The 13,367-nt window shown below is 40.4% G+C and overlaps 1 protein-coding gene across 2 annotated transcripts; it reads right to left on the minus strand.

Moving 5' to 3' along the window:
- Window positions 1–8,350: 8,350 nt before the first annotated feature.
- On the minus strand, window positions 8,351–12,755 carry LOC148036621 (COBRA-like protein 2). 2 transcript variants are annotated; one of them, XM_087678622.1, is made up of 6 exons: window positions 12,286–12,698; window positions 12,080–12,159; window positions 11,278–11,734; window positions 9,790–9,937; window positions 9,388–9,674; window positions 8,351–8,796 (listed from the first exon to the last, which is right to left on the minus strand). In XM_087678622.1, the coding sequence occupies exons 1-6, from the start codon at window positions 12,383–12,385 to the stop codon at window positions 8,507–8,509; spliced, it is 1,362 nt and encodes a 453-aa protein (XP_087534748.1). In that variant the 5' UTR covers window positions 12,386–12,698; the 3' UTR covers window positions 8,351–8,506. The 2 variants fall into 2 exon arrangements, with proteins under 2 accessions (XP_087534748.1, XP_087534749.1); XM_087678623.1 differs by lacking the exon at window positions 8,351–8,796 and adding an exon at window positions 9,000–9,160 and having other exon boundaries at window positions 9,290–9,674; window positions 12,286–12,755.
- Window positions 12,756–13,367: the final 612 nt, after the last annotated feature.

The raw sequence follows: 13,367 nt of genomic DNA on the forward strand, positions 1-13,367 counted from the left end.
TTTTCACCACTCGACCATCAGCCTGTGAATCGAGTAGTGCCCTCTCGGGATAATCCGCGATGTGATCTTGGAGATGATCCACACGTGCAAAATATCCTTTCTTAATTAATCCAATTAAAATTCAAGCACAATCAAAGCAATCAGTCCTAATATCATATTCTAGAAAAACATTCCTTTATTCCCATGGCAACTTGTCATTACAAACCCCTGCCATGCATTTGCCATCAACACAAGCCTTGGAATATTTATCCAAATCACAATGCAATAATCCCTTGATTGAAAGAAAAACATTTAGAGTGTTAACTAATTGCATTTTTTCCAAAAAATACAATAATAGACGCGATAATAATTCCATCGCATATTCACTCTCCCCCTTGGGGCCAAAGAGTAGAATTTACTTAATATTCTCTCCTTTAGCCTAAGGCATATACTAAAGGTTCCAATACTATACATGACGTAAGTCCTATCATTTCAATGCAAATTAATCAATCTAGCAAGAGCATTTATGCCTCTTCTCTAAGTGACAATTATCTTTTAGCATTTCTCTACTATGCAACATTTTTTCTTGGCTTTATCTTCCTTTCTCCTAAGGCAAGGAGTCGCATGTCATCGATGTAAAATTTACATAATCTCTCCCATGTATGTACCGTGTATATGCACTTGCGAACTTTAAACAATATTATCCTCGGTAAAGATTAATCAAAGACTCATCGATGCTCAATACTTTAGTGTCCCATATGTTGCTTATGCTATGCATGGATTCATCACATAGCAACTAGGTGCAATTTAACTCCCTTTGATACAAGCACTTCACAAACTTCATCTTTGAATATTTGAAATACAATTCATCCTTTTCAATGACCTATTCTAGCGCCACAAGGTTCAGAGCGTAATGTATCTCTTGTGAGCATTAAAACAAGCATCTATCAATTTGAAAATACATTACTTACGACTGGTACCGCAATTGGATTGACAGTGATGCCTTCACCCAAAGCTCTGTTGCTAGTTGTAGGATTATCATCTGCACGCGACATTCTTTGCTTGGAGGCCATCGTCCGCAAGTAGACTCAAGGGATTAAGAAGGTGGAATAGATTCAAGATGGGAGAGCATAAGAGAAGATGGTTAAATCGAGGATCGGGATAGAGGGAAATTGTGCAGCCTCTCGGGGTAACTCTTCTCTCTCTCTCTCTCTCTCTCTCTCTCTCTCTCTCTCTCTCTCTCTCTCTCTCTCTCTCTCAAGCTCTCTCTCACAATCTCTTGGAGCGGTATACTCTCTCTCTCCCTCTCTCTTGCAGCCTTTCTGGGTCTCCTTATGCTTTCTTGTGCCTCCCCATCCCTCATATTTTTATAATGAATTAGAGAGGAGGGGATAAGTTTGAGAACAAGAGTGGAGGGACTCTTAGAAGACTCTATGATCTGATGCTCAAATCATAAATCTGATGGTTGCATTGGCTCCAAAAGGGGGGTAAAAACTCAAGACACTTGTTTAGAAGACTCTTAGTTCACTCCTTCTTTTCTCTGTTCGAAGTGCTATCTACTGCCTGTAGACTGCGATCACGGCGGCGCGCATGATTTTGCCAGTCACTTTTCTTTATTTCTCTTTTTATAAAATCTCCAAAACTAACTAAAACATCACTTGTCTTTTCTTTTAAATGACTTTTAGCTCTATCTTTTTAGGATAATATCTAAAATATAATAGTTTTTTTTTCCCCCAAGAATCTAATATTTTTGGACCATTCAAACTATGCACATTAATACTAGTGATTAATATGGCTCATAAATCACATTCACATTGTACTTTTCGTGAAGGGTGGCTACGGTCCTTATCAATCCGAGAAAAATGTCAGATTTATGACTCAAATTTTTTGAATATATTTTTAATTGAATGAAAATTATTAGCTATTAATGCTAGTCAATTTTAACCTTAGTTAGTAATCTTACTAACCTATTAATTGACTAACTAACTTTTGAACTAACCAACTACTTTTATTGCGTGGAAATATTACAAGAGGGTAACAAGAAGAAGTGCAAGTATCTCTCACCCTCTGAGATACAAAAGTACAAAGAGGAAGGAAGGTGCTTTCTTTGTGGTGAGTTAGGGCATATGAAGCCTGATTGTCCTCATAAACGGAAGGAAGTAAATGTGGTTAAAGTTCCTCCTCCACCATCCTCAAATTATTTTCAGATGTGCAAGCTAACACTCATTCAAATGAGAAGAAAAGACAACTCTTAAAGGGTTGGGAGACACTCAACAATCAACGATTTTTGATACTCTTTGATCCAGGTTTCACAGATAATTTTGTGTCAACAAATATTGTTGAAAGGCTACAAATTCCATCGGATCGATTAGGAGCACCAATTGGATCAGGTTTAGCAATTCTACTCCTATTCAAGGGAAGTTGAATCTTAGAATTGGGGATTACCGCAACCAATAATCTTTTCTACTTGCACCCATAAGTAAATGTGATGTTATCTTAGGCATGCCTTGGCATTACAAAATTAGACCTCTTTCCGATTTTGTTAAGAAGACCCTTGCATTTCAATTCAAGGGTCGGAACATAGTATGCATTGCTGATGCTGGAGATTGGCTTGTGCCAATGGTTAGTCATGTTAGCATTTCTAAAGAAATAAAGAAAGCTATTTCTGCCTACATGATTTTTGTGAGAGAGTCAAAAGAAACTGATGATCCAAGGGCACTTGGTGCCTCTAATGAACACCCAATACCAACTAATGCTTCTAAGTCTCAAACTTTAAAAGAGCCTCTCTCTTTAATTGATCAAGGCAGACATGATTTTGTTAAACAATATGAAGATTGTTTTAGTGATTCACTCCCAGAAGAGTTACCTCCTAAGTGCCCGGAAGATCACACAATTGATCTTATCCCAGGTAGTTCACCACCTAACCAACTGCCTTATCGAGTAAGTGCAAGACAACAAGAGAAGGTCTTAACACAAGTAAACGAATTGTTGGAAAAAGGGTTTGTTTAACCTAGCTCTTCTCAATACTTCCTCCGGTCTTACTTGTTCAAAAGAAAGACGGTTCTTTCTATATGTGCATAGACTACATATCTTTGAACAATATCACAATCAAGAATCATTTTCCTATCCCAAGGATAGATGATAGCTTGGATAAGTTGCAAGGGGCTAGTATCTTTCGTTGCATTGATCTCAAGAGCTGCTATCACCAGATACAGATTTTGATTGAATCTTAAGAAGTTAGAATTGAATTGCTTTGTACCAAAGTTACCATTAACCGAAAATTATTTCGGTCACTTTTCTTGTCCATGAATTTTATCCTTTGCATCATGCGCTAAAGAAATCGCATCCTCCAAAGTCTTTGGCTTGAACATATTCACTTTCGCATAAAAGTGATCAAGCAAACCGAACATATATTTGCACTTGTGGGTCACCTCCAAGAACATCTTCAAGCATTCGAAGTTGAAGTAAGGCACTCTAGAAACACTCAGTGTATTGTGGGATGGATTCATGGTATCTTTGTTGCAGGAGATCCCACTCTTTGATAGCTTTCTCATGGAATTGAGGTGAAAGGAAATTCTGCAAAAATTTCTTTTAAAAGGCTTTCCAAGAAGAGGGACAATCAACACTCTTGCAAAGACAACATTCCACCATAATGATTCTCTATTTGCTAGATGGTTACTGACGCATTTAAGTTTATCTTTTTCAGCATATTGCTATTCATGAAAATATTTGTCAAACTGACTAATGAAAGCAAGAACAATTTTTCCATCACATTATCGCAACGCGTAGGATTGAAGGTCACCACAAGGGTTTGGCAAGAAAACTTTGACAAGATGATTGGAGATGTGGCTTCAAGAGATAAGTAGATTACAACAAATTTTTAAAAGTTCAAGAGGTACTTTCGCGGTTAGTCACAGGGGTTTAAGAGAGAAATTTATATTGGGGTTCAAGAGCTTAGACTCTGGAGATGAAAGAGGTAAAAGAAGGGTTGAAGGTTTCAAGCCAAGTCCTTGAAGATGTTAACAAAGTTTTCAATTGCAAGATCTTAGCAAAGATAGAGAAATCACAGATTCAGAAGTTATGTACATGTATCATAAACAACTTAGCATCCCCTCATTCAACTTTGCATGATTACATTCAATATAAATTGTAAGGAATAAGGCTTTTGAGTCAATTACAAGGCTTGTGGGACAAAGAGCTTTACTTCAAGAGAGCTTCAAATAAAGAACCTGATAAGGTTAAGTCACCACATCCAAGAAATAAAGAGGAAAAGCTCCTCTTAATTCAATTCATAGCATCTATGAATGGTCTTCAAGCATTGCCCTGCCATAGGGGTACATAATACTTGACAAGATATCAATTGTAGAGCAAGAAATGAAGTAAAAGATCAATGCTATAGCCAATTCTTTGAATATGACTGAATATTTCAGCCCAAATCAGCTCATGAAACTTCCGAAATTCACCTTTGTTGATAACATAAGCTTTCCCTAACAAAGAGTGTATAGATCAACCAAATACAAGTATAAATCATACCATATGAAGCAATACAGAAGTAAAAGGAACTGTTGTCCACAAATCATTGTGAGGGCTGCCTATTTCAGCCCACATTCATGGCATTTATCTCCCAAAAAGATACTTTGATGAGGTATAAAAACAATCCTATATTCAAGAGCATGTAGTAAGCGATAGGTAGCTTGTAATAGGCATGCAGAAGTAGGGGAGAAGAAGGAATTCATGCTACCCTTGTTTGCTTTAAAATTGACCACCTATTTCAGCCCGAGCACGTACTTAGAGCAATCAAGATGCTCTATGGTTACCCCTTTCACAATGCTTATGCAATATCCACTTGCATCAAACATAGCATTGCCATGAATCTTCAAGGGAAGAAAGATAAGTGCTACTGCCACAAATCTTTGTTTGGGCTGAAATATTCAGCCCACTTCCTTCTTATAAACAAGTCAAGAAGACTTCTTGACACACCTCTGTACAAGCTTTCAAAATGGTAGATTGCAATGAGCTTCCAAGAGCATGAATGAGCCCTTTGGGTCAAGATAATCAATAGAACGAGTAGATGAATTTTAGTCCTTCAATTTACAAGATTGGAAGTCCAAAAACAATCCCTATTCAGCTCTTAAAAGACTCAAGAGAGTGGATTTAATGTTTCTCTTGACATGGGAGATCAAACTCGGCATACACAAGTCAGGCCTAGACCTTCCTCATGACTCGTAACTGAGCTCTCCTTTGTATGGGTTGTTGCCCTTTAAATACATAGTTTGGACAACCACAAAAACTATTATTTCTTTGATAAAAGTGCTACTTACTTGGCAAGAGATGAAGGTTCCACCACTCCTTTACTCCCAAGCTTGAGTTGCATGGCAAAGCTCCACTTTGAGTAGCACTTGTGTGATTAGAATCCTACAGATCTCTTCTCCTAGCCTGCGCCCTTTTTCAACACTGAAAATTACATTGACTTTCCTGCTCACGACTTCACTCCCTCTTGCCAAATTTTTGTTTCATGCAAGTCATATGAGGCGTATTCAATGCCATATGCTCACTATCATAGTATACTTTATGGACTTAAGTGATTCCTCCTTCTAATGAACTTGTGAGACATGTTGTTAGAATAACTTCATCACTGACATATGTAATTAGGGCCTCATCCAAGCCATATGATTCTCCATGGTCACATATACCATGTCATTTGCAACATGTTTTGCAAAACTCGTAGCAACTTCATGTAAGCAATACAAGGGTGGTTAAGAGTAAGTATCCAAAATCGATCATCTTGTCAAGGGCCCATGATAAATTTAATGTATTTTAAGGCAAAGAGTCCCCACCTTTATAACACCATGTCATATGCAGGTGGACTTAAGTTTTTATGATTTATTGCACTAGGCAAGTCTCTTTGTAGTAGGATTGGGAAAGGTAATTGCAACTTTAAAATGAATTTTGCATCAAAATAGAGCAACTTTTAAAGTATGATGGCTCTAATGGTGGATTTTCAATGCGACAAAGATGGTTTTCGGACCAACATGGTAGCACCGTACCGTGATTTCTAATCTTTATCTCCCTTCATCTCATATAAAAGCATTATTTGATGTAAAATCACAAGTTGGGTGATTTTGGTGCACTCATATGTGGTTTTAAGATTTTAAGGCTTCAAAAATAGTATGCTTTGACTTCCAAGGTTAATGAAAGAGATATTATCAATGAAAAAATGAGTCCATGATGCCAAAATCCCTTTGGATCAATTATGAAACCAAAAGACATCCAATAAACCTTGATGATGACGATTACAACATACAATATAGACATATATACCTTCTTTGTAACATTGACACATCCACCAATCACCACACTTTGATATCAATGTTACTTGTCTTCACCATAGAATAGAATATAATTGAGAATAAAATAAAAGTTTAATAAAATAACATGAGAGAAAAACACCAAAACTTACACAATAAAAGATTAGGTATAATCCCCTCCTATATATGGAGGACCACCTCCCAAATGTATATATTTATAATATTATAATAAGCTTTTGTGCCTAAAGTACATTATAAACATCAAAACCACCTTATGTTGTGCAAATAAATTAAATTGAAATACACTTTATTCTAATAGCTTTCTAAATAATAATATTTTGTTATTTAATAAATACATAAAAAATAAATCTTTTATACATGTTTGCACGCAAAGCCCATACACTAGTAGATGCATGGAAAATATAATTATTTTGATAACATTTTTTCATACTGTGAATCACGAATATCACGCAATATTACACTCTAAAAATAACAATTTCACTTACTCCACTAGTTATCTACACATCACGACACAACACACAATATCCTTCCATCTATTTGCCAAGCATAATGTGGCCAATATCATACATGCACACCTCTTACAATAAGTCACAAATCATGTGACAAATAAATAAAATCCACAATAATAAATCCTAATAAAATATTATAATAAACATAATTCCATAACATTGATGTACCCCTTTTACTTAGATATTAGGTCGTAATAAATTGATCCTTGTCTTGAAAAGTTTACAATATTTTTGTTTCATGTAATAGAAACATCCCTTTTGTACATATAATCTTGCAACTAGATAAGATTTTATTCAAATAAAATAACTCATTACAATTACGTATACCTTTACAATATTTGAGGTGCACCCCCAATATTTTTGCCATAGAAAAGCTGATTTGCTAGCTACCAATGTGTATGACCATGTTAAGCTAGTACCTTTAAGTGCATTCATACATTAACAATATTCTTCTTTAACTTGTCAATTATTTTCTTTTAAGGCAATGCCATCTTATTGCACCCACTTTTGTTTGACAAGATATATATTATTTTCTTGAAGGCAATGCCATCTTATTGCACCCACTTTTGTTTGACAAGATATATGAACATTAAATCCAAGGATCTATATGTATCAATAATACTTATTATTATCTACTTATTTATGAGTAGTGTCTTTATTGCATTTTCATTCACTTTATTTGGCTGTCACTCCCTCTACATTCTACTATGCAAAATTATTGTTAAAGTGACTAAAAGAAGCCTACTTGTGGTGGCCTACTATGACATCAAAAAATACATTCCTTAGACTCCCTAGTGATGTCATGAGTGCCTTGAGCCTTCACTAAGTACTCTTCATAGCCCAAGCAAGCTTAGGTATCTAAACAACTTAACTATAATACTAATGGGCTGCATCCTACAATGGAACACGAATGCCTCGGTGGAATGTGGGACCCTTCAAACACTTGTCTAAGAGTGTCTTCACATAGGGGGCATTTGTGGGCCAAAAGTGGAGTATATCCTACACTCTAAGGTTGCTTTTGTAATCTCAACAAATTTGTAAAGTTAAGAATAATTGTCAATTGTTTGCTACATTCACTTCCTACAACCAAGCATAATGTCCAAAAATCTCTTCTTCGAATGTAGTTTGCGATGCAACTTTAAACTCGTGGCGTGAAGCCGCGCTAAGGCCTTCCCCAATAAAATTGAGACTAAGCCCAGCCTGTTTTATTGTATTGTGTATTATATGGTTGAGGCTAAACCCAACCTGCCTTTTAATTAGAAGTTCCTAGTCCATGCCATTATTCCATCTTTCAATACATGAAAGAGGTAAGAACAGGGAGTGTTTTTACAAGATTCCAGATCATCGCACCTGGCCTACTACTAGACAAGTATAGCAAACTCTTAGCTGCTTGCGCCCCCCCAACCCCTCCCCCTCTCTCTCTCTCTCATCCGAGATCCGATCATCTGTTGCCAGTCTTCCCGAGACTCTCTCCACTCAGAGCACAGCAGGTCCCCCCCCCTCGATCCCTTCAATCAATCATGTAGCCTCATATAAAATGTCCATATATGATCACATCAGACGCTCAGAATGCGCGTATGTCTCTCTTTCATTAGGGGGTCTTGCCAGCAGCTGTCCCCATAGAAGACACTTTCTATGGCACCCCAGAGTTTACTGCACCAGCTGCACAGATCACCATACCTCATCTCTCTAGAGAAGGAACGCTGCTGCCACAAAGGCCAGTAAGAATTGTGCGGCTTTGCCTGGCCTTGAAAAGGAGTGCCCTGCTCGGTTTGGTAGCGTTGGATAGGCATCGGGAGGTGGTAGCACGCATGCGTCTCCATTGAAGTACACCCTCTGCGGAAAGGCCCAGCCTTCTTTGAATGAGAAGGTGTTCTTGTCCTTTTGAAACAGCATCTCAGACTGCACATTGCCCTCTTCTCCGGCTTGCATGAGCAGATCGTTGTAGAACTTGATCCCCCAAAACATCGCAGTATTGTCTGTCATCAAGCAAATCAATCAATTACATCAGCCTCCATTCCCAAACATTCTTACCTTTGGCAATCCAAGTTGTAATGGTTATGCCAATCAAAATGGAACAAGAACTATTACTATTACATATCCAATGGAATAAGGGATGCGGTCACTTTCCAGAGTTACTGATGAATTAGTGAACTCAAACAGTTAACAGAATTTTCTACAAGCAATCGATCAGGGCGGCCCTCCACTGTCAACAATCCTTAGATTTGGCAAATGATGGGTACATTATTAATGTTCTGGCAGATTCAATGGAAAAAAGGGGGGTGCGGTCTCCTTCCAAGGGTACTGATGAATTTGTAAACTTTAGACAGTTAACGGAATTCTCTGCAATCAATCGACCATGGCAGCCTCCACCGTCAACAATTCTTGGATTTGGCAACTGATGGATATAAAGCCTCATGAAACGCTTAATTTTCCCCCAATTTACTAAGACACTGTATGTTGCCACCATACCTTCTCCGGTATGCAGAGGGGATGTGCATTGTCGATTTACTTTCCCCCGAATTTACTAATGAATTTGCAAAGGGAAAAAGCAAATAGTGGGCACATACTGATGCCATCTCCGTAAGGTGTGAGAGCCTTGTACGAGAAGCTGAACACTTCCGTGAGATTGTCGAAGTTCGGATGCTGCACAACCATGTTCCACTGCGAGTAGTTCCAGGCGTAGTTGCGGTTGCTTATGGTGACCTTCACTCGCCAGTAGGCCTGATAGTTCTGCTTCACATGCCAATGTATCCTGATCGGGCACATGTCTGCTGTGCAATGGAGCTGTGGTCTGGTGAGATGGGGTGTGAGTCCTGTGTGCGTCCCAGAGGTAAGCGTCTGCAATGGAGCCGTCCTGCCAAAGCCGAAGGAACATGCTCATTCATCGATTCGATCATTCAATCAATCATTCATTGATTCATTCATTCCTTCACAGTAACACAAAGAAGGTTTTGCCACCGTTTCCTTACTCGTAGCAGCTGCTCTTGTCCTCGCAGCCACAAGCACAGGTAGGGCAGGGGACGATGGTCTCGTTGTAGAAGGAGGAAAATGAAACGCAGCAACCTGGGGCTCTCTGTGCAAGAAACTGAGAGTAGGTGCAGGTGACGTTCCATGTCACTACATCACCCCGAGAAACCAAAGGTGAGAAGTTATTCGCCACGAGAAAGATCAGAAGCATTACGATGCAATCTCAAGCGCAACTCCGGGTGAAACGCTTGAACAAGAGATATGAGATAGTTTTCTTTATAAACAACAAGTATCAAATTACACACTGATGCCATGCCAATCCATCCTCTCATGTCAACCAAGGATGTCCTTTTCGGGGTTGGGGGGGGGGGGGGGGGGGGGGGGGGGATGGGGATGCAAGGCTATTAAGGATAATATTCTGTACATAGTGGTTGCAAAAACCCTCAGAAATGCAAGAAAAATCAGATTTTTCCACATATAGATCGTGTTTCAATCAGCAGTTTCACCCAGGGCATTTCATGTTCCAATGAAGCATTTTAGAGCGCCTTCCCACCATCCTATTCTAAAACGAACGAAGTATGAGCATCCAGGAGCATTACCCTTTTGGTATTGGCATTTTCCCCTGAAAGGATACCACTTAACTCGAGTTAACTAGAGGCAATTTTCCAAAGAAGAACCACCCTGTCACCATACCTTCGTAATAGCATAAGTTGCAACAGACAATGTTAACAAGAGATAGCATAACATTGCACAGCACAGGCATCATTACACAGTTTTGCTCTTTGTTGGCCTGCTTCCTGCACTGCCATCAATCGCATTTCTGTGAACCCAGAGATATGAACGGGTCTTTAGTTGCCTCAAGATGAAAGGCCCGTGCCCTTCCCGAGTAGTGCACTAGACCTTCGGTAGATCTGTGATATTGACTCTTTCGGTCTTTCCTCATTTACAAATATTATTTTCCCCCTTCCACCACCGGGTCTCAAAGAGCCTCCATGAGAACAGTGACTGTTGGTAACCATTTGCTCTGCTGCAGGCTAAGATTTTTCTGGTCCTCTTAGATGCATAAAGGAACTATTTGATCATTAGAAGACACCTTAGTGGAGCTTTTCAAATGTAGACATCGATCATGTCTTTTCAGAATTGATATTCAAGGATTTATGGAGCAGGACACTCTAAAGGCCTAAATTTGATGCCTGTCATGCCGGTTTTCGACTACTCTGCTCATCAAAACAAGTTCAAAACATTAATGTCTGTCAAGCGACATGTCTAGTTGAAGGTGTTATCTGACATTTTTCATTGTTATCAAGTGTAATAACGTACTTATAATTCTGCATAACTTGAGGTTCAAGCCAGATAAAATGAAAGATGTTTCAGAGAACTTAGCTATCGCATGAAATGGTAGGCAATCCCATTAACTACAGGCGTTAACTGCAACAGGATAAAAGGTAAAAGAGGAAGAAGATGCAAGCATCGAGAAGGACTCTACTTACTGAGGGCTTGAGTTTTCCTCCTCCCATCTGAGCTGGGGAACAAGCTGGGCTTGACGATCCCGGCAGGGCCACAGGTGTAGCCAGGCCCGGGGGTTTGCAGGGTGAAGTTCTTGGGCAGTTTGACGGTGGTGTTAGTGGTGCCGGACTGACCCACGCTCACTTGGAAGGAGGCCACGGCAGTGCTGGGGTCTTGGCCCCAGGAGGACAGGACGCCCCCCCTGCAGCAGTTGGAGATCTGGCTGTTGTAGGGCACCCCGGGCAGCAGGTCCACGATGGTGGGGTTGCGCAGGCAGCAGTGCGGCACCCCGCTCTTGAACTTGGAGCAGTCCCCCTGCATCGTCGCCTGCCCCCCCACCATCGACCAGATTATCTCCTTCCGCGCCCAATGCCACCCCAGCACCCATCCTGGCGACTCGATGTGGCGGTACTGTTGATAGTTGTAGAGCGTCACCACCGCCTGTCAAGACAAAACCCCAAGCCATTGAATCTGAGGTAGAATCAGCACCATGACAATGAAGTAATGCCTACCATTGCTGCCTGTAATGCCCAAAATGTGCACTGCAAAAACTACTCTGCCATCAGACGGTTGCACTGTGCATGCATCAAACGCTTGCAACAGATTACAATCTAGACAGTGGAGGGTAGCACTGTCCATCCACCACACGCATACAACAGAAGGAGCAGCAGTTGATGTATTGCTCTCAAGTCCTCTGTTTTTTACGGATACTACTTCCAGAAGCGCAGCAGTGCATAGGAGACAAATGCATTAGCCTATGAATCATCAGGATATTGATGAACTTACCACATAGCCATCTCCTGTCCATGACATGACGTCCCATTTGATTGTAATGTTGCCGGTTGGATCCAGTGGATCGTAGGCGTCTGCAGAGAAAAGGAGCCGAAAAGACAACGACTTCAAGGGACAATTCCGCAGCACGCAGAAGAAGAAGAAGAAGAAGAAGAAGAAGAAGAAGACGTAATGTGGACACTAGAACGTTAGAATTTCACCTGTGCCAACAAGGAACAGAGCTAACAATGCCAGAAGAGAAACCCCAAGCGAACTGCTGAAACGAAAGGATCTGCGAGACCCTGAGTTCGGAAGCTTCATTCTGAGGTTCCTCCGGATTAAGGAGAATTTGAAAGACTAAGGAAGGAAGCGCATAATCCCAAGCACAAAGGCTGGAAGAGAATCATGACAGGGAAGGAGAGTCTCGTGGGACAGGACCCCCCCAAACAGAGAGGACAGGGATCAGGAAAGAGACGAGAAGGAGTCTCGTAGAGTCTTTGACAGGTCCTCTTGGTTATGCTTCCACCACCACCTTAGAGGATTGATATTTGACAGGTTCTCTTGGTTATGCTTCCACCACCACCTTAGAGGATTGATATTTGACAGGTTCTCTTGGTTATGCTTCCACCACCACCTTAGAGGATTTCCATCACTAGCATTCCTTGTGCGCTTCATTTTAGCATACGGTGCTACCACACTCTGGTGTTCCAGTGGTTATTCCTAGTGCCACTATGCTTGGGGCGCCTAGGCAACCAAATGGACCAGTGGTTATTCCTTGTGCGCTTCGTTTTAGCTTTGGGTGCTACCGCACTCTGGTGTTCCAATGGTTATTCCTAATGCCACTATGCTTGGGGCCTAGGCAACCAAATGGACCAGTAGTTATTCCTAATGCCACTATGCTTGGGGCCTAGGCAACCAAATGGACCAGTGGTTATTCCTAGTGCCACCATGCTTGGGGCCTAGGCTACCAATGGAGTGGTTCCCTTGGTAATATCCTTGGGCATGAACCACATACATGCCAATGAACTTTCAAGCCCATTATACTTCCCATGTTCCAACAACTCTCATGCCCCTTAGACACATGGAGGGATGGGAAGCCCCTTAAAATAGGAAGTTAAAATGGGCTACTTTTACAAACACTAATTTTTTGGACTTATAACTTTTGTTGCCTTTTCAATTCGATGAATCATGATATCCCAAGTGGAAAGAGCACAAACTACATTTTGCACACCCACTAGTCCAAACCCCATAATTTGTGAAAGGGCACATAACTTTTTGTTTGGGTGGTTTAAATTGCCCAGAT

This window comes from Lygodium microphyllum, chromosome 5 (genome assembly GCF_053477565.2).
Source record: "Lygodium microphyllum isolate KBCC chromosome 5, Lygodium_microphyllum_v1.1.10, whole genome shotgun sequence".
NCBI lineage: Eukaryota > Viridiplantae > Streptophyta > Polypodiopsida > Schizaeales > Lygodiaceae > Lygodium > Lygodium microphyllum.

Bases quoted from the DNA above. Each gene is read 5' to 3' on its own strand.
- LOC148036621 (XM_087678622.1), bottom strand. From the start codon at position 12,385: ATGAAGCTTCCGAACTCAGGGTCTCGCAGATCCTTTCGTTTCAGCAGT. The intron at 12,160-12,285 runs GTGAAATTCTAA...TTTTCTCTGCAG, and splicing joins TCTGTTCCTTGTTGGCACAG to ACGCCTACGATCCACTGGAT. The intron at 8,797-9,387 runs GTATGTGCCCAC...GCTTGATGACAG, and splicing joins ACCTTACGGAGATGGCATCA to ACAATACTGCGATGTTTTGG.